The following is a 27,943-nucleotide window of genomic DNA, read 5'->3' on the forward strand; positions in this document are numbered from 1 at the left end:
CCTCCCAGACAGTTAACAGAGTAACAGAGTTGGAAGGGACCTTGGAGGTCTTCTAGTCCAACCCTCTGCTCAAGCAGAAAATCCTGTTCCATTTAAGACAAATTGTTAATCAATCTCTTCTTAAAAACCTCCAGTGTTGGAGCAACCAAAACTTCTGGAGGCAAGTTGTTCTAGTTCTTTCAGATCATCTTTCCCTCCTCCTCCTCCTCCTCCTCCTCCTCCTCCTCCTCCTCTTTTCCCTTATCAAAACTTCCATATTTTGGAGCTAATTGATCCCATTTTCCTCATAGATCCATTTCTCAGAAACCACACGCGCTTTGAGCATCCACATCGGTCCAAAAACCTGCTCTCTCTGAAATATACCCTAGCATTACTTTATTTCCACACCGAGTNCCAGAAACTTGAAGGTCAAACAGAATTGCTGAGAACGTCCCCATCAAGGGCTTTTATGACCAAGAAATATCTTATCTTATTAAAGATAACCAGCAGGGGGCCTCTTGTGTCAACCTCAGGTCAACAGACTTTCCTAGAGCGTATCTCGCCCATCCTTTGCTTCTACTGCTCAGTCACCCTCTCTCGGGGTCTTCTCCACAGTTCAGGTTAGGCTCCCCCTATTCCATCCACATGCTACCTATGGTCCTTGGCCCCCAATAGGTTGTGTGTCCATTAATTAGCCAATTCTCTTCAGTTCTGTTTTTTTTTTTTTTCCTTAATCACTGCACTCGGTTTCACTAATGTGAAAGAAGAACCTGTTTTCCAAAGCTCCAGAAGGCAGGACAAGAAGCAACGGATGGAAACTAAATCAAGGAGAGAAGCAACCTAGAACTGAGGAGGAATTTCCTGACAGTGAGAACAATTAAAACCAGTGGAACAGCTTGCCTCCAGAAGTCGTGGATGCTTCATCACTGGAGGTTTTTAAGAAGAGACTGGACAACCCTTTGTCTGAAATGGTTATAGGGTTTCCTGCTTGAGTAGGGGGTTGGACTAGATGACCTCCAAGGCCCCTTCCAACTCTGTTGTTCTGTTCTGTTGATGTATTGTACTCGTTTTGCACAGTTCTAGAGCTTCAAAGGACTGCCTTCTTCCCAGACAGTTAACAGAGTAACAGAGTTGGAAGGGACCTTGGAGGTCTTCTAGTCCAACCCTCTGCTCAAGCAGAAAATCCTGTTCCATTTAAGACAAATTGTTAATCTCTTCTTAAAAACCTCCAGTGTTGGAGCAACCAAAACTTCTGGAGGCAAGTCGTTCTAGTTCTTTCAGATCATCTTTCCCTCCTCCTCCTCCTCCTCCTCCTCCTCCTCCTCCTCCTCCTCCTCCTCCTCCTCTTTTCCCTTATCAAAACTTCCATATTTTGGAGCTAATTGATCCCATTTTCCTCATAGATCCATTTCTCAGAAACCACACGCGCTTTGAGCATCCACATCGGTCCAAAAACCTGCTCTCTCTGAAATATACCCTAGCATTACTTTATTTCCACACCGAGTGACACACTGTCAACCTCTTGATCCTGGACCCCTGGAAAACAAGCACTGATGAAAGCTCATCATGTTTTCTTTCTTTTTTTAACACTCCAAAGGGTTTTATTTTATAAAAAGAAGTGGAGTAACCGGTTACGTTGGCCCCCAGGCGATCCATTGCTATTTCAAGATACAGCTGGTGTGTGTCTGAATATACAAAGATGGCTTTTCAAGGAAGATGAGCAGAGTTGAAAATACTCCCCCTCAAACAGATGCCCAGTTATTTGTCTGGAGTAAATAGTCTTTAAATATTGACTCTTGTCCGCCAAGCTTTTTCACCAGAAAGAGAACTGGCCAAGTCAGCAGGTATCTGGAACCTCAAAACAGAACTGATATGCGCCTCACAATTATTGGGGAGATTAAGGCTTCCAAACAATGTCTCACAAAGGGGCAGGATGAGGCCATTTGTGGGACGTGGCCATCTTAGCCAAGTGGAAATCGGAAATCGCATAATGTTAGCTGGGAGCTGAGGGACTTGTCATCACACATCTGAATGTCTGTGGAGATTCTCAGTCATCCAGGTCATAATTGTCTCAAAGGTGTTTGTTCAAAAGGCAACTGGGTTCTTTTTTTTTTTCCTTGAGGAAGAAAAAAAAAAGACGTTTTGCTTCTCATCCAAGATCGGTCTTCTTCTTCTTCTTCGTTGTCCTCAAGGAAAAAAACAGTCCAGTTGCCTTTGGAAAAAGCACCTTTGAGAATGACTTGACTGAAGTTCTTTTGGTTTCCTTCAAAACCATCACTAATCGCAGCTGTTGAACTTCTGTGAGGTGGCACGTTGCCATTTTCACACGGAGGGCTCACAACTAGGCTTCAGGCTATTTCTGAAGACACAGAAAGAACCTCCATCTTCGTCTCACTTCTGGCAGAAAGTTCTCACGCTGTTCGGGTGCACAACATGAACCGTGCCCGGTTTATCTCTCCGCTGCCTTCACCCTTCCAAAAATAAGAGGCCACAGGTCATAAAAGAAACTTATCCAGCTCCGTTTTAAAGGAAGATTATTCCTTTCATTTGAGCCTTTTGCTTCTTCTTCAACGCACAGCATGCCCGCATTTATGGAATCTAAACCAGGAATTGTGGATAAAGGGTCTCTCGTCACACAGGGTATTTTTTTTGAAACTTGTGAATTAAAAATACCATATTAATACCACCCTTGAGTTTGCCTTTGTTTTAAGGCTGGCTGCAGCAGAATCTCACAGATAGGGACTTTTCAGTAAAGGTCTTGTAGCTTCAGAATTCCTCTTTGATGCTAACTGTTACTATAGTAGTACTAGTAGCAACAGCAGCAGCAGTAGTAATAGTTATTAAAGTTATGTGTTGCCCAACTTTTAGTGACTCTGGACAGTTAACATTTTCTTTTAAAAAAATTTAAAAAGTGAAGAGTAAACATAGCAAGACTGGGTGGAAAAGGAAAACAACCTACACAGCCTAAAGGAGGATCCACTGTCCCTCACCAAGTTTCTTCACAACTCTTCTAAACAACAACTGAGTGGGAGTCTCTTAAATCTTGGAGGGGGCTCATTTCAGAGGGCAGGGCCTGCCACAGAAAAATTTCCCAATAAATGGCATTATTTAATCAAAGAAACCCCATGAACGCCATTATCAACTGTGGCAGATCAAATCAGCCAGACAGACACTATGGGAGACAGGTGGTTATTCAAGCATGCCATGTACAGTATGTTTGGGACACTCATTTAAAAAAGAAAAAAAGTTGAAAATGCTTTTTGATTTTCATCCGCATTTCATCTTTCCCATTCTGGTTATTGATTCAGACACCTTCCTGTGATTATTTGAAAAGGATAAAGTGGAATTCCTTTCAACCCTGTTTTTTTTTTTAATCAATGGAGATGAAATTATGGAAATATCTGGTTTATTTGTAGCTGGAATTTGAAGAACGTGCTTAAGAAATAGGGTAAAAGTCCAAGAATGTACATTTGAGAGATGTGTGTCGTGTTCTTTGAGAAATCTTAAAGCAAAGCATATCAGTCACCAGGATCAAAAAAAAAAAAAAACCCACCAAAAACCGAGAGGGAGAATTACATGCAATGGACAATTTGAGAAGAACATAGAATAATAAGAGTTGGAAGGGACCTTGTAGGTCTTCCCCAAGATGAAGTCTTGTAGAGGATCAACGAAAAAGGGCAAGGATGAAGCTGATTTCTGTCTTCTATTTCTAATGCCGAGAGTCCTACAAGACTTTTTATTATTACTTCTAAGAGGTTACTATGCACCAGCAAAGAACATAGGAAAAAGTTAAGTTCTGAATAATACAACCAACACAAGAAAATATGACAAAGAGCAAACTCCCCCATCCCTCGCCCCCCCCTCCCCGTTCCAAACAAATGATGAAGAAGAACTGGAGACCTTATTACATTTCATGACATCCCTACCCATTTTCCAGAAATCTTGGCTACCCCAACTGAAATCGTCAAGATGAAAATCTTGGCTTCCGTTCCTCCTTGAAAGCAACTTTGGGGATTGATGCCAGCAATGTACGCAGGAGAGGGGAAAGGATGCTTCCATTCTCCTCTGATTTGGAAATTTCTCTTGGGCAGATCGTTTTCCACCTGGAGCTGGGAGGAACCACGTCCCAACCTCCCACCACGAGTGGTTTTAAAGCAGAATAGAATCCGTGCAAAAAAAAAAAAAGAGAGAGAGAGAGAGAGAGAGGAAAATTGGGAGGACCGTTTTTCCCATGTGGAAATTCACGATAAATCAAGGAGTGCAGTTTTGCTGGCTGCGGGATCGATCTGGAGCTGGGAAAGAGTTAACCAAGAGAGAATAAAAGGGTTTTTTTTGGGGGGGGAGAGGGAGGGAGGGAGAGAAAAACGTTTGAGCTGACACTTCATCTGGGGAGGCGGATCCTCCTGATTCCTGATTGGCCTCAAGTTCCATCCCAAAACTCCACCACCCCCTCTTTCCCCCCCCCTTTTCCTCTCCCCCCCTCCCCAATTCTCCTCCTCCTCCTCCTCCTCCAGCTCTCTGCTCCCCGGGGAGGAGAATGCAGAATAGTGAGCGAGATCAAAAATAAACCTCTTATGTCAAAGCAGAGGAAAGAAAGTATAAATACCGGAGCTCTTTGCAGCTTGCTTTGCAAGGAGTTTACTCAGGGAGAGCAAGCGCTCGTCCAAGGAAGGGAAAGAGGGAGGGGAGGTAAACTCAAAGGGAGAAAGAGAAAAGAAAGAGAGAGAGAGAGCGAGAGAGAAATTAGAATCCTCCAAGACGCTTTCGTCTCTGTGCGCTTTTCCCAACTGGACAAGTTGTGTTGCTGGTGCTGCTTCTTTCTTGCCTGGTTTTGTGACAGTTGTTTTTGCAAAAGTCCAGGAGGTCCTGAGGAAGCTGAGTAGGTGAAGAAATCACGGTTGGGGCAGAAAAGGATTTTTCACCCTTTGCACCCTGGGCAACTTTGCTGCTAACTCAGCTGATCCCTTATTTTTTTCCCGCCCTCTCTCTCTTCAACCTTTGCCTCGTTCTGTCTCTCTGCTTGATTCCTAGCCCTCCGCTTTGCAGGATTGCACCCTTATCTCAAGCCAGTTGGGCACTTGCTTCTCGGGTGAATCTCCACCTCTCTCTCTCTCTCTCTCTCTCTCTCTCTCTCTCTCTCTCTCTTTCTCTCTCTCTCAACTTCTCTTCTGCTCCTTCTCCAACTTCTAGCATCTATGCCACTTCCTCTTCAGCAGCAACCCTTCGCTAGCTGGAGGGCAGTTCTCTTTACGCTCTTCCCCTTCTTGCTGCTTCAAAATGCCTGGGTATTACCTCTCCAGAATAGCGAAGACGTTCAGGAGGTGGTGCCCGTCTGGGGAAATATGCCTCTGGGCAGGGGCAGGCAGGTATCCTTCTCCATCACGGCCTTTGGGAAAGTGCTCCTGCTGCAGCTGGAACCCGACGCCAGCTTCTTGGCTCCTGGGCTGAAGATTCAACATGTTGGTAGAAGGGAACCGGTTGGGTTCTCGACTGAGAAAGAGGAGGAGGAGGAGGAGGAGGAGGATGTGGAGCTCAGAAGATGCTTCTACTCAGGGACTGTCAACGCACAACCAGACTCCCTAGTGGCCATCAGCTTATGTCAGGGCATCCATGGCTCCTTCTTTGTGGATGGAGACAAGTACGTCATCCAGCCCCAAAATCGTGGAAGCAAGGATCCCCTGATGCAGGCTCATCAGATCCAGAAGAGAAGCTGGTCAAAAGAAGCTGCCAAGGACAGGCGAGGAGGGAAAGCCCAGCTGGAACCCAACAGCACCACCCTGCACCGAGCGAAGCGGTTCACCTCCCAGGCTCGCTATGTGGAGACCCTGCTGGTGGCCGATACCTCCATGGTCCAGTTCTACGGGCACGATCTGACGGTAAGGGAGATGCTTTTCTACTCCTCCTCCTTATCTTCCCAGGCTCAGAACTCAGACAGTGCATGCCAACTGTTTAGAGCAAGAAACGGGGCATTCTTGTTGCATGATGTAGTAGGCCACCTTGATGAAATGCAGCCGCGTGTTATAACCGTGGTAAGCCCTCCAGATCATCGGTCTTGAATTCGCAAAGCAGTCTTCAGCCTCCCTTCTGTACTACGAGGGTAACTTTACAGAGCAGTTTTTGCAACTCACAAGAGAGCGCCTGAGATTCTCCAAATAGGAAAGGACTAGGTACTACCGGTAGTAGAAAAGGGAAAAGACACAAAGAGGGCCAAAGTGAAGGTATGGACAGGGTCACTGCAGGACAAATATGGTGTCTTTAAGCTTGCCTTTTATAGAAGAGCAGAATTCTCTATTAACGGAGGCTCGGAGTAGCTAGGGAACAAGGATGCCTCCCATGTGCTGTAAAAACCTAGCCGCATTTTCTTCCCAGTATGATGTCATTGCATCCTGCATTCTCCTTCTCCTGACTGGCATCCCTGGATGAGGCCAAGCGACATTTCGGATAAAGTCACACGTATGCTGATACAAGTTACAAGAGAAAGCTTAACACCTAGATGATATTTTTTTGGCCGCAGTCCCGGGACTCCAGTAACGCTGAGTTCCAGCGTGACTATGGAAATTGGCTACTGCCTCAGCAGGTTGGCAGGAGAAAGAGGTCTGCATTTTTTAGCCAATTTCTATAGATATTCTGATTTGGCCTCCTGCTCCTTGTCCCTGGGGGAAAGCATCTAGTAGAAGCTGAAAGCCTGGTGTGTTCTTTAGCAGAAAGTTAGGACTCTCTTTTCTGTATGTCCTCTAAATGTTTACTTTTTAAAAATAGAAAGTCTACCTTTAAATTCTTCCCTTCCCTTCCCTAGCAAAAGACTTTTTAGATTTTGGGAGTCTGTATGATTGCACATTAATATAATACCGTTCAGTAAAATGTAAGATGGAATACTTTGATTTTCCTACACTTAAGGATCCGTGCTCTGTACTAAACTGCTGGCAAGAGAACTATAAAACAATTTAACATGATATGCATGTATGTGTCATATTTTGGTGTCTTCTGAATGAATGCAAGATCTTCCATATTGGACAGTTCAGGGTCTTCTTGCTTAATCCTTGGCAGATTAGAAACATTGCTTAGCTTGTTTGGGAAGAAGACAAGTCTAGACACCCAACCATATGTTAACTTTCAGATCCTGGAGAGTATGGTTTGTTTTGTGTCTGTCTGTCTGCCTCTGAGAGAGGGGGGGGGGAGAAAAAAAATTCTGCTTATTTTTTCAGATCCCTGAAGAAAATATTAAACCTGAGTAACCCCATGCCAGTTTCCATGAAAACTTGAATTTGAATCTACTAGCTCTAATTGGAAAAGTGTTCCACCTTGAATTTATGTCCAAAAATGCTCTGACTGCTATGTTTCAGAGAATAAATTAATCTGTTAAGGACAGTAGATGAGAAGAAGGAGAGAAACTGTTTCGTGCAAAGTCTTCTAAGTGCATTTGCAAAATGTATTGGATTTGCTTAACGTCCGTTAAAAGATTTTAGGATGAAAATAATCGGGGATGGTAGACATGATCAACTAGCGAAAATTAAATAAAAAGAGCAGCTGAAGTATGCATTGTCGTTCAGTTTAGCAATGGAAATAGTGTTTGGTGTGTTCAGGGGTTTTGTTGTAACTCTGCCCTTCCACTTGACTATCATCTTAGGACATACACCTTCTTTAGCACGTGACTTGGGATGATCAATATATGATCCCCAAACTAAGCGTGTACGGAAGCCGTGCATAAATCATATAATGGATGAAAGAGCATTTTAAGTATCAGCATTTGTTACATGAAAGCAATGAAACTTGGGAAACATGGCCATTTATGTAGCATTCACATAAGAATTGCTCGAGCTGCACTGGCTGCCGGTGGCCTTCCGGGTGCGCTTCAAGGTGTTAGTAACAACTTTTAAAGCACTCCATGGCAATGGACCTAGGTATTCGCAAGACCGCCTCCTACCAAACACCTCCCTTCGACCAGTCCGCTCCCACAGAGAGGGCCTCCTTAGAGTGCCGTCGGCCAGACAATGCCGGCTGGCGTCCCCCAGGGGGAGAGCCTTCTCTGTGGCAGCTCCTGCCCTCTGGAATGACCTACCCCCCAACCTACGTACAGTTGCGGTCCTGCGCCTTTTTCGCCGAGCCCTGAAGGCCCATCTATTCTGTGCGGCCGGCCTGGCGTAGTTTGATTACGTTTTAGTGGGGGTTTTGTATGGGGTGTTTTTAGAACAGGCCTGTTATTTAATTTGATTTTAGAACAGAAACTTGTGTATATTTATCGTGGTTTTTAGTATCGCCTGTTCACCGCCCTGAGTCCCGTAAGGGAGATAGGGCGGTATATAAATTTAATAAATAATAATAATAATTAACTTCAACCCATTACTGAGTTCCCTCCTACATCTGACCTTGGATTAGCACAAAACCAAGTAGCTGTCCCCACTGCTTTTATTATGTTTGTTTTGAGTCACCCCCAAATGTTGACTTGTTCAACAACCCATGACCAAAAAAACCCCCCATACGTGAAGCCCATTGCTGATTAAACCCATATTTGCTTAGCTTCCTCTTAGCTCAGTGGTTCTCAACCCATGGGTCGCAACCCCATTTGGGGTCGATTGACCATTTCACGGGGGTCACCAAGCAAGGCTGTCCGCCATTTTTTTCCCCTTTTCCGGCGGGTGCCTTACCTCCCTTGGGCTGGGCCAGCTGATGGTCGGCCTGCTCCGTCTCTGCCGCTTGCCAGCTACGCCTCGGCCGGCACAGGGGGTGGAACCACGCATGCACGGCGCTCCCGGGCAGGGAAAGTCCTCGACTTACGATCGGTTGGGTAGTCCTCGACTTACGACCGGTTTAGTCCTCGACTTACGACCGGTTTAGTCCTCGACTTATGACTGGTTTAGTCCTCGACTTACGACCGGTTGGGGTCGCGGCATTAAAAAGGTTGAGAACCACTGTCTTAGCTGATATCATGTTCCTTCAGTCCATTCAAACTGCCTATCAAGGCTATTTAATCCATTCCTCTGTGGTTCACTGGTTATACACACAGATGCAAATTTCATTTTTAAAAATTACAACTAAAAACAATAGATGGAAACATTCCGGGAGATTATGATACATAAAGGCATACATTTAGAACTCTCGCAGCTGCCATTTGGCAGAAGTAAGCTAACACAAGGGACAATTCCTGCCACACGTTTTCAAGTTTCAAATGACACACAGTCTAAAGAGAGACCTCAGTTCCAGAGAGGGACAATCATCTTGGTATCTGGAGGCACTCCTGTGTGTGAGACCCTCTGCAAATCGGCGCATTCTGTGTTCTTGACAATGCATATTTGAAACTCAAAATAATTGTATGTCAATAAAGATTCACAGTCATCCAGGTAAAGTTGTCTGAAAGTTGAGTTCCTTGGATGAGCAGCAAAACGTCTCAAACCATCAAGAAATAAGTCCAGTTCCCATGACTCGACTGTCAGTCCAAATTATAAGACAGGTGGGGGCTCTGTGGTTGCTGTCTGTGGTTTTTTTTTGCAGTTGTGGTTTTGTTTTGTTTTTTCTCCTGTTCCCCTGATTCTGAAAACTAAGGATGCTCTTCTAGATATCTATGGAGATCCTCAGTCATCCAGGTCATGGTTGTCCTAAAGGTGCTTTTTCAAAAGGCAACTGGACTTTGTTTTTCTTTGGACGATGCTCTTCTAGGTATCTGCAGCTGGAATATCAGCATCCAATGCACCTTTGCTAAGAAATTCACAGTAATTTAGGACAGGAGATTTTTTTCTCAAGCTCTGCCGGAAAAGTGATTGCCACAGACAGCAGCCACGAAAGCCCCCCCCCCCCCCCCCCGCTTGTCTGCCAAAGAGCTGTTGGCTCCAGGACTGCTAAGGTTTTCCATCCTTAACCTGCACAATGACTTTAAGTTTTGTGGTGGATGTAAGTGTGTCCTGTGCCTGCAGATGGTGCCTTCTTAGCCCTCCCACCTGTTGAATGCCATCAAGAACGTGCCGTTTCGTTTTGTTTTGTTTTTCCCCAAGAAACAGGATCTGCACTTGATCTGGCACACTGAGGTATGAGCAGAACACCTCATGCTCCTGCAGCCTTCAAATTTAAAGAGCACGGTCCCTGACTCCAGCCAGCAACAGTATCAAGCTACTCGGAAAAATATAGCCAATGTTCTTCCAGGATCTGTGAAAGCTCTGTCTTCTAGACGGAGACATAGTGTTAGAGCTACGCTGTTCTGCCAAAAGTGCTCTCCTTTCTTTATTCCCAGCGTCTTAAACTAACCCTAGGGTAAAATGAGCCTCCACAGCCACGACTCATTGCTTCCTTAATTGTTTTTTTCTTCTTTTTTTAGAAACAATTTGCAGAGTACATTATCATCACTAAGGCTTGGTTGTAAACTCTTGGTGGTCTGCCACCTCTTTTCTCTGACCGCCATTAGACTTTAACAGGTGTCTCAGCCACTGCCAGCAATTCAGCAGGGAAAACTTCCCCAGCCACAAACGTGCAAATGATGCAGAAAGAGGGGAACCTCGGAGCTGTCCGAGTTTTGTTGTTTTCTTACAGACATTTCATTACCCAACTAGGTAATGCCATCAGGGCATCCAGCTTCCTTTGTGCCAAGGCAGGACTAGAAATCACCAGTCTCCTGGTGAATGGCCCAAAGTCATCCAGCTGCTTTTGTGCCTGAGGTGGGACTAGAACTCACAGTCTCCTGGTGATTGGCCCAAAGTCAGCCCATTGCTTTTGTGCTTAAGGAGGAACTAGAACTCACAGTCTCCTGGTGATTGGTCCAAAGTCACCCAGGTGTTTTTGTGCCTGAGGGACTAGAACTCACAGTCTCCTGGTGATTGGCCCAAAGTCATCCCATTGCTTTTGTGCCTGAGGTGGGACTAGAACTCACAGTCATCTGGTGATTGGCCCAAAGTCATCCCACTGCTTTTGTGCCTGAGGTGGGACTAGAACTCACAGTCTCCTGGTGAATGGCCCAAAGTCATCCAGCTGCTTTTGTGCCTGAGGTGGGACTAGAACTCACAGTCTCCTGGTGAATGGCCCAAAGTCATCCAGCTGCTTTTGTGCCTGAGGTGGGACTAGAACTCACAGTCTCCTGGTGATTGGCCCAAAGTCATCCCATTGCTTTTGTGCCTGAGGTGGGACTAGAACTCACAGTCTCCTGGTGAATGGCCCAAAGTCATCCAGCTGCTTTTGTGCCTGAGGTGGGACTAGAACTCACAGTCTCCTGGTGAATGGCCCAAAGTCATCCAGCTGCTTTTGTGCCTGAGGTGGGACTAGAACTCACAGTCTCCTGGTGAATGGCCCAAAGTCACCTCAGGCTGCTTTTGTGCCTGAGGTGGGACTAGAACTCACAGTCTCCTGGTGAATGGCCCAAAGTTACCCAGGTGTTTTTGTGCCTGAGGGACTAGAACTCACAGTCTCCTGGTGATTGGCCCAAAGTCATCCCATTGCTTTTGTGCTTAAGGAGGAACTAGAACTCACAGACTCCCAGTTTCTAGCCTGTTAACCATTGCACTAAACAATGTTAGAAGAAAACGTCATGGGCCATACATCCTAGTTCCCCCCCCCCTCCCGTAAGATAGCCTATGATACTGATTCAGGAATGAGAAAAATAGTTCACTTTTCTGCAGTATAGACAGGCTACCACCTCATCCCTCATCACAGGCAGATAAATATCCTATGCGTGCCCTGGTCAGTGTTTTTTTTTTTCTCCTGCTGAAAAATAGAGATTAGAGGTCTTCAACCTTGCCCACTTTACGATTTGTGGACTTTAACTCTCAGAATTCCTCAGCCAGCATGGCTGGCTGAGGAATTATGAGAGTTGAAGTCCACAAGTCATAAAAGGGCCAAGGTTGGGGACCTCCGATATAGATCCATTCAAAAGTATTCTGCCTTTTTGGGAGATGCTCAGAATTAATCCATACATTAACCAACTTATTTTTTTAACAGACTGACTTCTTCCGTTTTTTTATTTCTCTCTTCTGTCAGTCTAAAAGCAAAAACTGCTTCCCCGGGGAGAAAATACATCCCCATAAAGAGTCAGAGGAGGATATTCAAATCTGGAGATGCTAATTGAGGTATGGAACTGGCAACACATAAAGAATTACGATAATCAACATAGTTTGTAGGGAATTACTATGTCAGTCGGTTGCATCTCCCTAGGGTGGAAAAGATTACCCCCCTGAGCTGTGCTCATTCTCTTAAAATTGCTGTCCAGGTGCTACAATCCAACGGGAAAATTCAGAATTTCGATATTCTTGGTGCCGAGGATTCTCTTTGATCTGTGAGCTGCCTGAGACTGGGCAATCCTTCAAAGCAGAAGACCTTCCTCTGGAAAATAGGACATATGGCCACCCAGAGCAAGATTCTTCTTAGCTTCCTCTTCTATGGTCTGTCTAATGTTAAACAGCTGCTTTCATGTGGCTTTGTACTGCCTCCTGGCAGAGCAACTATCAATTATGAAGCATTCTGGTATGGAAAACATACTTCAAAAATGAGTGTTGTCCTTCTGAAGGCAAACCGTTGAAAGAAAACTTAGGAGAAATTTCCAGGCCCAAAGAGGCCAGTGTAACCTTAACGGGTTTGCCCTGACACTTGTCTTCAACAGGGAAAATTTCAGATATTCTACCAAGCTTGATTGTATTTATAAGACAGGATAACCATTTTTGAAAACCAGTTTGGTCTTGTGATCAAGGTGCTGGACTAGGTACAGGGCACTTGAAATCTGTCTTAGGCACAAAAGTCAGGAGTGACTTTGAGCCAGTCACTCCCTCTTAGCCCTAGGGAGAAAGCAATGCAAACTAATTCCAAAAATGCTGCCTAGAAAACCAAATGGTATAGTTTGTGGGAATTATTCTAACTCAAAGACAAAACAATTTTCTTTTCCTTTCCTTTCCTTTCTTTCCCTTCCTTCCCTTCCCTTCCCAACTTTCTTTCTTTCTTTCTTTCTTTTTTCTTTCTTTCTTTCTTTCTTTCTTTCTTTCTTTCTTTCTTTCATCTATCAATCCATCTATCTATCTATCTATCTATCTATCATCATTTATCATCTATCCATTATTTATCATCTATCAATCATCTATTATCTAGCTAGCTAGTTAGCTATCAATCATCTATCATTTATCATTTATCACTTATCTATTACCTATCTATCAATCATCTATCCATTATCTAGCTATCATCTATTATCTATCAATCATCTATCATCTGTTATCTAATTAGCTAGATAGCTATCAAGCACCTACCATCTTTCATTTATGAACGATCATTTATCATCTATTATCTATCATCTATCAATCATCTATCAATCCATCATCTATTATCTATCTAATTTATATGAAGATCATGAAGAACAGTTGGCTTGCTTCTTCAATGCTTAAAAAAAAACAAACAGCCACTATGTGGATGGATGTTGAAGATGCAAAGTTGTACATCTCTGTAACCAATGTGACTGAGTAGCTCTAATTGCATATATAACTGAGATAAGGCTTTTCCAGCTCTATTAATTGTCTATTCACTGGAGATACTACCAATTGCCTCTCTCGCTTTGTGCATGCAAAATACGCGCCATATCACTATGCAAAAACCACATGTGTACTTATACAGAATATTTCAGGGATTTGTCATCAAGCAAGCACTACGTTTGCCGTGCAGAAGTGCCAAGTGAATTATTCCCACTCTGTTTATCGTGTGGTCCAAGCACATGCCAAGGATATGAGTGTAGTCAGGAAATTATAAATTGTGCAGAATCTCAACATTTAGGTGGAACTGAGTCAGTAGAATTTTTCATTGCTTTTATTGCCATTGACATCTAACAAGGACGCTATTTTTAATTTGATTACAAGTCTGGGTCAAAGAAGATAACGCACGCAATGGGGCAAGAGGAGGGCACGTTCCGAGAAAGCTGATATGGCTTTTCATTGTTGCCTTTTTTAAAAGAGCTGTCAGTGATGGGCTGTGATCTAAATGAGTATAAGGGTAATTGAAGAAAGTTGGAAAGATATCTCAGCTCAGCGCTGAATCAAATTCTTTGAACAAAAGGTCACGGATTTTAAACCCGGGTCTCTAATTAAAACCAGCAGTGACTGCAAAGACTTCCACTGAGGATTTTCATGCTATTGCTGGTCAAATGGGGTTCTTTATCTAGTATCATGGTTTACTCCAGAGCAAACCAGGTTTTCTCAATGTGAGCTTGTTTTTTGTTTTTTGTTTTTTGCTGGCAAAAGAGCAGAAAAAAGGAATATAAGACAATGTCAGATGGGACACCAAACAAAGGTGGATACTCAACTGTCTTCAAGTAGAAGCTTCTTTCTTTCTAGCTCCCCCTTTCTATCTTCCTCCATTTTATTTGTAGCATAAGGAAGAGGTGAGAAGTTAGGGCATTTTCAGTCAGAGAAGGAGATCAGGAGGTGGGGAAACTTCCTTTTAAGTGGGGGAAAAAATAGCCTTGTGACTTGGCTATCTTCTGCTAGACTGGATAGAAGGATGGTCCAAGGAGATAAAATAGCCACTTTGTTGACTGTGGAGACACTTGCCCTTTCTCTGCAGAAGTGTTTCGGTTCTTTATCTCAGGATTTCTTCATATAGTAGCTAAACCACAATCTGGCCAGCCACATTTTAGCAAAGTATGTTGCATGAAACCCTGGTTAGTTTATAGCTCAGTGTATTGGGCAAACCTAGAAAACGGTCTTAATATGGATAAGTCATGGAAATACAGCATTTAATAGAATAATAGAATAACAGAATAATAGAGTTGGAAGGGACCTTGGAGATCTTTTAGTCCAACCCCCTAATCGAGCAGGAGATCAGATAAATGGTTGACCAGTCTCTTTTTGAAAGCCTCCAGTGATGGAGCACCCACAACGTCTGAAGGAAAGTTGTTCCATTGGTTTATTGTTCTCACTGTTAGAAAATTTCTCCTTAGTTCTAGGTTGCTTCTCTCCTTGGTTAGTTTCCATCCATTGTTTCTCATCTTGCCTTCTGGTGCTTTGGAAAATAGTTTGACCCCCTCGGCTTTGTAGGAGCCCCTCAAATATTGGAACACGGCTATCATGTCTCCCCTAGTCCTTCTTTTAATTAGACTAGACATTTGGGAAGCTACTTTGCTGTTTGGGGCAATCAAACTATGCAAGTTAAATGTATATTGGGTTGTGACTGCACAGGCTGTACATGTTTCCCTTAGTACCAGCAGGCTCTCTGCCTCACCTTGCTTCATTTTATTTCCCTAAAAACTTTTTCATTCATAATAAAATTAACAGAAATCTAATGTGACGGAAAGTGTCGACCTCTAGAATCAGCTTTGTTTTCCAGAAAGCTTCCATGTGATTTCACAGGCAGTCACAGAAAATAATGGGAAGGTAATAATCCACCTGCCTTTTTTCGTTTTGTTTTTAAGGCAACTCAAGTCGGTAATGGAAAAAGCATTCTGGGCAAGCAAGTAGCTTTATGAGTTTGTCTTTTAATAATTGGGCTTTTTTTTTGCTTTTATGACTGATCATGCTCATTGTTTTAATGAGAACCACAATTGTTCTCAAAATTGGTCCCCAAAGAGACTTTATTTGGGTACAGATGCTAAATTTAGCTGTTTGTGTGAATCACCATCTGGTTTGGATCTATATTTTTCTTTTCCCAAATACACCAGAGATTCATGTTCTCACTCTCTCTTTCTCTCTCTCTCTATTTCTCTCTCTCTTTCTCTTTCTCTCCCTCCCTCCCTCTCTCTCTCTCTCCCCCCCCCCCTCTCTCTCAAACAATGCATGTGGTTTGGGAACTTGCTGCCATCAACCAAGGATTATTAGAATGCAATGTTACAGTCTAATAACATTGCAAGCAGGTCTTGTACAAACCTAGACTTGACTCAAAGCCTTATTTAGTGAGGACATCTTTGAATTCTCTAGAAGCCTATGGCTCAATCTCCAAATCTATTGTGCATGTCCATGGCTGCTGAGTACAGAAAAAGACAACAACTTACGGGTAATCCTCAATTGATGACTACAAGAGAGCCCACAAATTTCTGCTGCTAAACAAGGCAGCTATTAAGGAAGTGTTTCCCCCCCATTTTATGACTTATTTTGCCCCAGCTGTTAAGCGAATCACGGCAGTTGTCAAATAAGTCATGGGATCGTTAAGTAAATCTGCCTTCCCCACATTATCCTTGTTTGCTGGAAGCCAACTGGGAAGATCACAAATAGCGATCACATGACCCCGGTCATAAATGCATGCCAGTTGCCAAGTGCCTGAATTTTGATCACATGACCCCGGGGATGCTGCAACGGTCGTAAGTGTGAAAAACGGTCCTAAGTCACTTTTTCAAGGCCGTTGTAACTTCAAATGGTCATTTAATGAATGGCTGCAAGTCAAGGACTACCTTGAGGCATCTTGTCAGGGGGCGTACATGATAGCACCAGTCTTGAGGCACCACCAGAGCGCAGTGGTGGTGCAGTGGTTAGAAGGCAGAATTGCAGGCTAACTCACAGCTCACTGCAGGAGTTCGATTCTGACCAGCTCAAGGTCAGCCTTCCATCCTTCCGAGGTCGATAAAATGAGGATCCAGATTATTGGGCAAGAGGCTGACTCTGTAAACCACTTAGATAGGGCTGTAAGGCATTGTGAAATAAGTCTAAGGCATTGTGAAATAAGTCTCCTTCCTTCCTTCCTTCCTTCCTTCCTTCCTTCCTTTCATGGTGCACAATGGTTAGAATGCAGTATTGCAGGCTAACTCATTTGTCACTGCTAGCAGTTCGATTCTCACAGGCTCAAGGTTGATTCAGCCTTCCATCCTTCCGAGGTCGGTAAAATGAGGACCCAGATTGTTGGGGGCAAATATGCTGACTGTATAAACCGCTTAGAGAGGGCTGTAAGGCACTGTGAAGCAGTATATAAGTCTAAGTGCTATAGCTATTGTTATCCAAGAACCAATCAGCTGCTACTAACTAGTATAAAGTTCCTACTTTTGCTGCTTTTCTTCAGTTTGGGTATTGTCAATCAGGGAAGTGCATTGTCCTTTTCAGTGTTCAGACTACAAGATTGTCTGCTTACCATCTGACAGAATATTTCCATCTTTTATGGGGATTCAGCCCAGCAATGCATTGATTTTATACATATATAATTACAACCCATTTTCAGCAAATAAAGGAATACTAGTTCATCTAAAAGAAGAAAAGCAATTAAATTGCTTAGTTCATCTACCAGATGGGCTATTTGGCTTGGACAGGGTAAAGGTTGAACCATTAGCAGAGGAAATATTTCTTTTTCTAATTGCCCTTAAATCTCACTTGTGCAGCTTAATTTTAAAAAACGATGACGTATCCGAGGCACCGAAGCCAGAGAATAAAGTGGCTGCTTGCTCTTTCTCAATATTTTTATCTGTTGTGTAACCCATTGCATTTTTGTCTCATGACTTAGTGCCAAACCAAGCTGGAATTCTGACTCACTGATAAGATGTTAACATCAGCCTTATACATAGCTGAAGTGTCTGACCTATGAAGTCATCTCCCTTCCACCCTCTGCACCCAAACAGAAGGTTCAGTGATGTAAACCCTTGAGAGCTCACGCAAATATCCTGGACAAAAATGTGTTCCATTCACAAGTACATCGTGTCATGTGACTCCCACACACTGTGCCCGATTCAGTGCTTTTTATAGAATTCTCTGTAAGAAGCTTTGCTGCGATTCTCACAAAATAAGCCGTCCGAAGTCCATTGCTGATTTGATTTGGTAGATCGGTTCTCTGCAGACCTATACTATCCAGGATTTGCACATTCTAACCAAAGATTATTAGGTGCAGCACTTGCAGTACAAGTGTAAAATCTGTAGTGGCTGGAATTAGCATGAGTTAATCCAATTTACTGATAAGAAGGGCCACTTTCTGTGACGGCATGTGTGCACATGATTAAGATGGTTAAATTGCTCGGCTATCAGCAAGAATGGAGGGGAAATTGAACTCAAACTCTCTGGAAACAAGATTATATTTCCTAATTATACTCTTGACAGGAAAAGCGTTGTTAAAACAAAACAAAATATGAACAGGCCAACACAGGTATTATAACCCATCAGTGTGACATTTGCTTCACTCACATCCAATTTCCTAACATTATTTATTTGGATTGTTGTTAATGATTGTTCTCTTGATCACTTCTGCTTGGGCTTGGTGCTGTGTAATAGGTTTCCAAGCTGCAATACAAACAGCTTTGTTTGTGGGATGTTGGGGGCATGGCAGGGATTGTGTGTGCGCTGCCGACATAGCCTGGGAAATGAAGCTAGGGAGTTTTTTCTCAGTGTAGTGAAACTGATTTAGGGATTATAGCATTAATTAAATGAGATTTCATCATGATTGCCTTATGAAATTAATTAGAGAACAGGCAAATGGCCAAGACATTAACCAGAGATATACATTTCTCCTCTGTTTTGTTTTGCAGTCTTGGTGGTTATGAAAGAATAAATTGGTTCTCAATCCAAAGAACCACTTAAACTTTTTTGCGTTGGGAGCAAATTGTGCTGAAAACAAGTACTGAGGCCACCAGAATTAGCAAGAAAAATGCATAGCTTTTATCGCTTCCTACTTTCCCCACAATTAGGAGTTGTTTGTCACGAGATCAAGTTCTCCACCGAGCAGAGACTCTACTGCAGTGATTCTCAACCTTGGCCACTTGAAGATATGTGACTTCAACTTCCAGAATTCCCCAGCTGGCTATGGAATACTGGGAGTTGAAGTCCACATATCTTCAAATGGCCAAGGTTGAGAAAATCTGCTCTACTCTATGGCTTGTCACATGACCTCTAAGCACTGCAATGTGTCACAGACAGTGCAAAATAAATTCCAGTGTAAACATTTTTGAAGGAAATAATAACGTCATCATTCTATTTCTTGGAAATACCACTTGGTTTATTCCATGTCTTTGGTGTGTTTTTCAGAATCACATCCTCACCTTAATGTCTGTGGCTGCTCAAATCTACAAACACCCCAGCCTGAAGAATTCTATCAACCTGGTGGTGGTGAAAGTCTTGGTGGTGGACAATGAAAAGGATGGACCAGAAGTATCTGACAATGGTGGTCTGCTGCTGAGGAACTTCTGTAATTGGCAACAGTTCTTCAACCCTCCAAGTGACCGTCACCCAGAACACTATGACACTGCAATCCTGCTGACAAGACAGGTATTTAGATGCAGGTTGGCTGAGAGACATCTTGAAGATGATCTGGTAGAAGAATGGAGAACCCTTCCTTTAAAACTCAACATTCATATCATTTCCATCTTACCTTTCTCAATCACAGGATTTCTGTGGACATCAAACCTGTAGAACCCTTGGAGTGGCTGAGACTGGCACCATGTGTGATCCAAACAAAAGCTGTTCTGTGATAGAAGATGAGGGTCTGCAAGCAGCTTACACCTTGGCCCATGAACTAGGTAGCTGCCATGCCTATCTTGATGGGTAGTCATTCATTATATCAGAATCAACATCTGCCTTGTAGAAAAGCTACCCTTACATATTGTAGGTTGCATTCTCAAGTTTGGCCCATAAAGGAAGGATGATATATTACTTTATGGCTTTTATTATAATGGCAGTTTGGCGCCAGAAAGATATGAGTGCATGTTTCAGGTGTCCATTCTTGCTTGGAAGTTCTAGTTTTGACAAGTATATTATTATATTTCAATCCTAAATCAGAAAAAGATGTTGAGACCCTAGAAATTGTGCAGAGAAGAGCAACAAAGATGATTAGGGGACTGGAGGCTAAACTGTATGATGAACAATTGGGGGAACTGTATATGTCTAGTCTAATGAAGAGAAGGGCTAAGGGCAGTGGTGGGATTCAAATATGTGAACAACCGGTTCTCTATGTAGATGTCACTTCTGGAAGTTCATTCTGGGCCTGGGCAACAAAAAATTAGTTACCGGTTCTGTCGAAGTGGTGCAAACAGACTGAATCCCACCACTGGCTAAGGGTGATGTGAGAGCAGTCTTCTAGTACTTGAAGGGCCATCAGAGAAGAGGGAGTCAACTTATTATCCAGAGCACTTGTGGGCAGGACAAGAAATAATGGATGGAAGAGCATTAAAGAGAGATCCCACCTAGACCTAAGGAGAAATTTCCTAACAGTGAGAAAATTAATCAGTGGAATGGTGTGCCTCCAGGTGCTCCTTCTCTTTCAAGAAGATATTGGACAGCCATTTGTCTGGAATGGTATAGGGCTGTGGTGGCGAACCTATGGCATGCGTGCCACAGGTGGCACACAGAGCCCTCTCTGTGGGCACGCGCGCCGTCACCCCAGTCCTAGATCTTCAGCTGGGTTTTATAAAACCTTTTCGCTTTAGGCCTCCGCTGCCATGTTCATCAATCAATCAATTTCAACTTCTTGCGGGAAAAGAAAAGATCTCTCAAAGTTGGAATTGATTGATTGAACTTTTTAGTCCCACCCAGTCTGCCGTTACCACCGCAGCCATGCCCACCCAATGGGCCACGCCCACCCGGCACCCGATGATACATAAGTGGGATTTGGATTGCGGTTTGGGCACTCGGTCTCTAAAGGTTTCGCCATCACTGGTATAGGGTCTCCTGCTTGAGCAAGGGGTTGGACTAGAACAGGGGTAGGCATGGCTGGTTCAGGAATTCTAGGAGTTGAAGTCCACGAGTCATAAAAGAGCCAAGGTTACCTACCCCTAGACTAGGTCCAAGGTCCTTTCCAACCCAATTGTTCTATGCTCTAACCACCCATTTCTCTTTCTTTACAGGACACGTGCTCAGCATGCCTCATGATGACTCCAAGAGCTGTGAAAGGCTCTTTGGGACATTAGGAAAACATCACATGATGGCTCCATTGTTTATTCATTTGAACAAAACTCTGCCTTGGTCCCCCTGCAGTGCCATGTATATCACAGAATTCCTGGATGGAGGACATGGTACATATCCTCATTTATGTAATCATGCTGAGCGATGGCTTGTTGGTCAATGTTTGTGCGATCAGTTTCAATCCTTGCAAACAGGATCAGGTTCATGTTTCAAAGCACCAACTGTCTCTTAATTTTATATTATTTTCTCTGCTGCAAAGTTTCCTAAAAGTCTATTTTTTAAACGTTCTAAGCTTCGATACAATTTACTTCTCAAAACATGGGTACCGAGGTATAGAACTTTTACAAACGTAATTCATAAACTCTTTAAAATGGGGGAGGAGTTTGTTGTGTGTTCTGCTAACTTGATGAAGCTATATTACAATAGTTTACATCAGATTGAAGGCTCCTTGAGATAAATGGATGGGTGGATGGATGGATGGATGGATGGATGGATGGATCGAAGGATTGATGGATCGATGGATCGATGGATGCAGTGGTGGGATTCAGCTGGTTCGCACCACTTCGGCAGAACCGGTAGCTAATTTTTTGTTGCCCAGGCTCAGAATGGACTTCTGGAAGCAGCATCCACACAGAGAACCGGTTGTTCACATATTTGAATCCCACCACTGGAAGGATGGATAGATGGAAAGATGGATGGATTTATTCATTGGTTTATTTGCTTGTCTGTTTTATATGGCTAGAGTAGAAGGATCAAGACAATAGCTGTGACCAATTTCTGCTTTCTGGACTTCTTTAAGGTCCTCATGGAAATTTGGCTATAGGGTTAATACATTCTTTGAGACAGTCTTCCTACTCTTTCTCTTTCCCCAGGTAACTGTCTGCTTGATGAACCAGTCCAACCTATTGCCCTCCCGACTGATCTCCCAGGCAAAATATCACTGTATAACTTGGACCAGCAGTGTCAGCAAATATTTGGCAAAGAATTTCGACACTGTCCAAATGCCACACAGGAAGTCGTCTGCTCCCAGCTTTGGTGCAAGTTGGAAACTGGAGAGCAACTCTGCCACACCAAAAATGGCAGCTTGCCCTGGGCTGATGGGACACCCTGTGGGCCAGGGAAAATGTGTTTGGATAGCCACTGCGTGGCACAGGATACGGTGATGCCCAAGGTAATCTTACAGTGAGACCACCTATCTCTAATAAGGTAGAAATAGCACATGAAGAATAATGATAGTGTTTATTTGGTTGGGACTGAATAAAAGCATCTATAATGGACTAAAATCAGATGTGAAGAACCAACAAAGAGAAGATATTCAAAACTTTCAAAGCTCTGGGCAATAAATGACAGAATATAAACAGGAGAGGACAGAGGAAAACTGTACCTATTACTCTCTGGCTGATTGGTTAGAATTAGAATGGTCTTTCAGTTGCTACAAAGATCTTTTTCTTTATTTACTTCCTTTGTTTATATCTGACCTTTATTATTTTTATGACAACTCAAGGAGTACCTAAGATTTGTTCCTCCTCCTATTTTCCCCACAACAATAACCATGTGGGGTGAGTTGGGCTGAGAGAGAGGGACTGTCCAAAGTCACCCAGTTGGATTTCATGCCTAAGGTGAGACTAGAACTCACAGTGTCCTGGTGATTGGCCCAAAATAATCTGACCATTTTTTATGCCTGGTGAGAACTGAAGTCACCGCCTCCTGGTGCTTGGCCCAAAGTCACCTAGCCAGCCTTCATGCCTAAGGCAAGACTAAGAACTCACCATCTTTTGGTTTCTAGCCTGATGTCAAACTGGCAGAGCATAGCAGAGAATAGCATCTCTTGGGGACCTTTTGTCCCCAAGAGATGTGTTCTTCTCTCTCTTTTTCTAAGACAACTGCTACACTAGTTGGAGCAAAGCAGAGTATTTTACTGTTCCTTCAACAGAGGGTAGATGGAATCAGGCTCTTTTCGCTATGCTTTAATATCTACCTGGGAGAGAAGACTGGTCTCTCAGTGACTTCGAAAATAAGCCATAATCCAACAATTTGTGTCTTGCAGCTTGCTGTGGATGGAAACTGGGGTCCCTGGAGCTCATGGGGGCCGTGTTCCAGGACATGTGGTGGAGGGGTGCATTTCTCTTACAGAGACTGTGACAAACCAGTGCCTAAAAATGGGGGCAAATACTGTGAGGGACAAAGAGTCCATTATGAGTCCTGCAACATTGAGGAATGCTCCCCAACTGGTAATTTCCTCTTTTATAGCAACGTTTGCTATCAAGTGTTAGACATTTGTACCAAAATGGCTTGTGCAGAAATGAATCAATAACCCAGGAACTGGATATCTGCTAGAGTTGCCTGCATTTTTACCCCCTCAGTTTGGCACCCAGGCTGAGGATGCCTCCATTAAGGCTGTGTTAACCCAGCAGGTTTTACTGCCATTTACAGCATCCCACGGTCACGTGACTGTGTTTTACAATGGTTTTTGTGGAAAACAAGAATTCACTACCTGTAAATTGCATCCATAGCAAACCAATGATTGCGATGTTTGCTTAACAACCATGGTGATTCACTTAACGGCCACTGCAAAAAAAGGTTGTAAAATTGGTTCGGTCACAGGACTGACCCACTTCGTGACTGTCGTAAGCTATGACCCTAATGGGATGCTCCATTACAGTCAAAACATGAGGACTAGTGGCCATATGCCATAGCTGCACTCAGCATAGCCCATGTGGGACATGAATTAAGGCAGGCTGCATATCTACCCAGTAGAATTATTTGCTTTGGAGTTGAAATGTCAAATAGATGTATTCTCAGGTAAATGCAAATCACGTTTGGTGGAAGTGAAGTTAGGGTTAGACCCGACAGGAGTTGTAGACTATTAATCAAATCCCTGCATTACTTTCAGGTCAGAGAAGAGAGATCAAAAGTTTTGCAAATCACTGGCCTGAAAGTGAAATGTTGAAAACAAGATTTCATGCTCTCCATGTATCCACCTTCATGTGGATTCCTTTTCTTTCCATTGTAGACAAAAGCTTTCGAGAGCACCAGTGTGAGAAATACGACAGATACAACTTCACCGACTTGAATGGAAATTTGCTAGAATGGGTCCCCATGTACGCGGGAGTGTCTCCTCGAGATCGTTGCAAGCTGATCTGCCGGGCTAAAAGAGGCAATGAATTCAAAGTCTTTGAGACCAAAGTAAGAATTCTGTTTATGCATCCACCATTTTTACAGATTTCAAAACCTCTTACACACTAAAAGTTTTCCAAATTTCCCTGTTGCTAGTGTGGGCATGAATACAACTATGTTCTCCTGGCTGGGAAGAAAAACAGTGTTTCCTATAAAATTGGGGGGGGGGGAGGAAATCTATGTATCGCTTGAGGCATAGATGAATAACTCCCATCCATCAGAATGATTACATCAGTCTTGGTTGGCCAAACACATCCCTGCCTCCTCTTGTGTAGCTACTTACAAAGTTTATCTAGAGAGGAGAATCCCTATTTTGTGAGACAAATACTATGTTTTCAGTATTAATATTACTAATTGTTATAAGGACAAGAAGTAAGGGGGGGGAAGCTCATTAAAGAGAGATCCAGCCTAGAAGTAAGGATAAACTTTCTGATAATGAGAACAATTAATCAATGGAATAGCTTGCCTCCTGGAGTTCTGGGTGCTCCATCACTTGAGGTTTTCAAAAATAGACTGGACAGCCATTTGACCGGGATGGTATAAGGTCTCCTGCTTGAGCAGGGGGTTGGACTAGAAGACCTCCAAGGTCCCTCCCAGCGCTACGATTCTATGTTCTATGTTCTATGTCTGCCACATTTGCACACATTTACCAAATGTACAGAAGAATCTGAACGTATCCACATGTACCTAAACCCACATGTTTATTTTGTAGCATAAGATGTACAAAGCTATATATATAGATCAGTGATGGCGAACCTTTTAGAGACTGAGTGCCCAAACTGCAACCCAAAACCCACTTATGTATCGTCAGGTGCCGGGTGGGTGTGGCCCATTGGGTGGGTGTGGCTCATTGGGTGGGCGTGGCTGCGGTGGTAACAGCAGACTGGGTGGGTCTAAAAAGTTCAATCAATCAATTCCAACTTTGCAAGGTCTTTTTTGACTGATTGATTGAACCTTTTTTTTTTTTTTGCACACGGCGGCGGAGGCCTAAAGCGAAAAAGTTTTATAAAACCCAGCTGAAGGCCTAGGACTGGGGCGACGGCGCCCGTGCCCACAGAGAGGGCTCTGAGTGCCACCTCTGGCACCCGTGCCATAGGTTCGCCACCACTGATATAGATCATGCATGCTGTGCCTATAATGCAATATTGTTGATACAATATTAAAACACACTTTCCAAAAGCATGCAGATTAGGAGCAGTCATAACAAAAATGATGAATAGGTTTGAAATGTAAATGAAAATACCCATCCATTGATGGAAAGTGGAAGCATAAAAAAATTACTATTAGTAAAACAAGAATTGACCACAACAAAAAGCCAATAGCTCTGCACATTCTCCTTGAGATATCTGTACGAAATATATTTAAAGGAATGTCTTTAGATACTGTATACACTGAAGAGTGATAATGGGTAGATCAACTTCATTTTATTCTTCCTTTCTTTCCCTATCAGGTGATTGACGGGACAACATGTGCACCTGATACACTCTCTCTCTGTGTGCATGGACAGTGCATCAAGGCTGGTTGTGATCATATTATTGGGTCTTCTAAGAAACTAGACAGATGTGGAGTTTGTGGTGGGGACTGTTCAACTTGTAGGAAAATATCCGGCTCACTCAACAAATCCAAGTAAGAAAAGCCCACAAATGTTTTGCAAAGCAAAGAATACACAGTGTCCAGTTAGAGCTGAATATAGAGTTCTGATGAACACACACACACAAATCCAGAAAAATAATCTTTCAGTGACCATTGAGATTAAAATCCAGAAATCCTTCCTAGAACAGAATGTGTCCTTTTCCGAATTGTTTTGCACTTTCAATGCTAACATGAAAAAGGTGGGGAAAAATAAATAATTAGGATTAATCAGCCTTATTTAGAATGCCACGATGGCCTAGAGGGGCAGATGCTTGCCTCACACTCAGAGGTTGAGAGTTCAATCCTAGGCAGGGACAGATGTTTCTCTATCAGCGCGCTGCAAAATATCTGCTGTGAGCTCCGTGTTGGGGTCAGGAAGGGCGTCCGGCCAGCAAACGCTTAGCTTCATTCAGTTGCCCTGACTCATCCCCAATAAAAGGGATTACAGGGTCGTAAAAAGAAGAAAAGAAACAAACCCCAGAGTATTTGTATTTAATTAACTGTATTTTACATGTAATTTTGCGTTTTGTTTTGGTCCCACCATTTGTATGTTCTGAATATTTTTGAAACTAGTAGCCCCTTTCAAAGGCAAAGAGTCACCCTCAATGCAAAAAAGCACCTGAATAACATAGCAGAATATGATGAAAAGGAATGGTTTCATTTTACCCCTTTGGGACCCCTGGTATTTAACGGTGTAGTGCAGGCATAGGGCATTTTTGTTACCATTCCTGCACATAAGAGTCTTTAGAGATGCCAAGGTCAGTTACAATTTAAAGCAGGGGTCCCCAACCCCCAGTCTGTGGACCAGTACCAAGCCACGGCATGCCAGCAACCAGTCCACACAAACAAGAAAAGCCCCATCCACAGGATGCAGGCAGCACACAAAACCACATCCCCTCCAGTCCGTGGAAAAACCTCTCTCCATGGAACCAGTCCCTGGTGCCCAAAAGGTTGGGGACCTCTGATTTAAAGCATTTTAGCCTCTGCAATTGCCAAAAGAAAATAGGGGAGCAGGATGTTTCTGGATATGGAGCGATAGATGTTGTTCTTCAGCAGACCTTTGTTCACACTGCTGTTTAGCTGACGTTAACACCCATTTCTCTCATCTCTGTAGGTTTGGGTACAACGACATTGTCACTATTCCAGCAGGAGCAACCAACATTGACATCAAGCAACACAGCCGACGAGGAGTGAGGCATGATGGAAATTACTTAGCTCTGCGGACCCTGGATGGCAAATACCTACTGAATGGAAACTTCACTGTCTCAGCTATGGAACAAGACATTTTTGTGAAGGGGACTGTCCTGAGGTACAGTGGCTCCCTGACCACCCTGGAACGCCTCCAGAGTTACCAGCAGCTCCCCGAATCCATCGTGGTTCAGGTGTTGACCGTTTCCAGTGAGATGTTCCTCCCAAAGGCATTTCCCCCGCCCAAGGTGAAATATACCTTTTTTATCCCCAAGGACCTCCAATTCAGCAAGCAGAAGATCAAGGAGAAAAGCTTGGCCAACATGATCAAGCCCTTGCTGACCTCACAATGGGTGCTGGGAGATTGGTCGGAGTGCTCCAAATCTTGCAGTTCGGGTTGGCAAAGACGAACCGTAGAATGTCTGGATGTGGAAGGGCAGCCTTCATCCACCTGTGACAAGGCCCTCAAGCCTGTGGACATCAAACCGTGCAGTGGTCTTCCTTGCCCAATCTGGCAGATGGGACCCTGGTCCCCCTGTTCCCAAACATGTGGAGAAGGAGTGCGGACACGAAGCGCCTTGTGCATTGACTACCTGGGCAAACCTGTTGCCTTTGAGAAATGCAATTCATCGCAGCCCCCAGCAGCGACTACGGTCTGTCTGCTCCAGAAGTGCTGAAGTGAACGGAGGGCTGACGTGCAATCCGAGAAGCCTCTGTAACTTAGTCTAACTACTAACCTAACTCAAACTAGGCTTGGCATCTCCAAGCAAGGAAGTAGTTTTAAGGCCAATGGGCACTCATTGACTTGAAGAGGCCCTATTTCCTATACCTGTTCGAAAGATTAGAAGGCATTGGTTTCCACCACCACGACCCCTCTCTCTCTCTTTTGTGCTTTGTTTTCCTCCAAATTGACGTCTACCTCAGTGGGGGAAACAATAGAATTTTTGATAAATCATTTGATGTTTTGGAGAAAAAAAAATGTCTGCAGGTCAATACTTGGTAACTAAGGGAAACTCATGTCCGACCTAAGCGGTCCCTGCAGGTGAGCCAAAACTCACCTGCAGCGTCTTTGTGGGCTGGATTTTAGAGACATTATTTAAGATGCTGTTATTCTTGCGATGCAACGGGAATCCCCATCAACACAGTTTTGTGAATCCTTCAGTTAGCAAAACAGCTACAGTCTTTGGGGAGGGAGGGCATACAAGATTCTGTCTTTGATA

The 27,943-nt window shown here is 43.6% G+C and overlaps 1 protein-coding gene across 1 annotated transcript; it reads left to right on the forward strand.

Annotated features, from left to right (window-relative positions):
- The first annotated feature begins 5,174 nt into the window (after positions 1 to 5,174).
- On the forward strand, positions 5,175 to 27,606 carry ADAMTS8 (ADAM metallopeptidase with thrombospondin type 1 motif 8). The gene is made up of 9 exons (XM_015818038.2): positions 5,175 to 5,855; positions 18,855 to 19,094; positions 19,213 to 19,345; positions 20,669 to 20,836; positions 21,599 to 21,897; positions 22,774 to 22,957; positions 23,740 to 23,912; positions 25,354 to 25,529; positions 26,650 to 27,606. Exons 1-9 carry the CDS (start codon positions 5,175 to 5,177, stop codon positions 27,398 to 27,400), a joined length of 2,805 nt encoding a protein of 934 aa, XP_015673524.2. The 3' UTR covers positions 27,401 to 27,606.
- The last annotated feature ends 337 nt before the right edge of the window (positions 27,607 to 27,943 follow it).

This window comes from Protobothrops mucrosquamatus, unplaced genomic scaffold, assembly GCF_001527695.2.
Source record: "Protobothrops mucrosquamatus isolate PMUCROS unplaced genomic scaffold, P.Mucros_1.0 scaffold668, whole genome shotgun sequence".
Classification (NCBI taxonomy): domain Eukaryota; kingdom Metazoa; phylum Chordata; class Lepidosauria; order Squamata; family Viperidae; genus Protobothrops; species Protobothrops mucrosquamatus.

Excerpts from the sequence above, each read along its gene's own strand:
- ADAMTS8 (XM_015818038.2), top strand. The coding sequence starts at position 5,175 with ATGCCACTTCCTCTTCAGCAGCAACCCTTCGCTAGCTGGAGGGCAGTT. Across the intron at positions 21,898-22,773 it reads AGGATACGGTGATGCCCAAG|CTTGCTGTGGATGGAAACTG; the intron begins GTAATCTTACAG and ends TGTGTCTTGCAG. Across the intron at positions 22,958-23,739 it reads TGAGGAATGCTCCCCAACTG|ACAAAAGCTTTCGAGAGCAC; the intron begins GTAATTTCCTCT and ends TTTCCATTGTAG.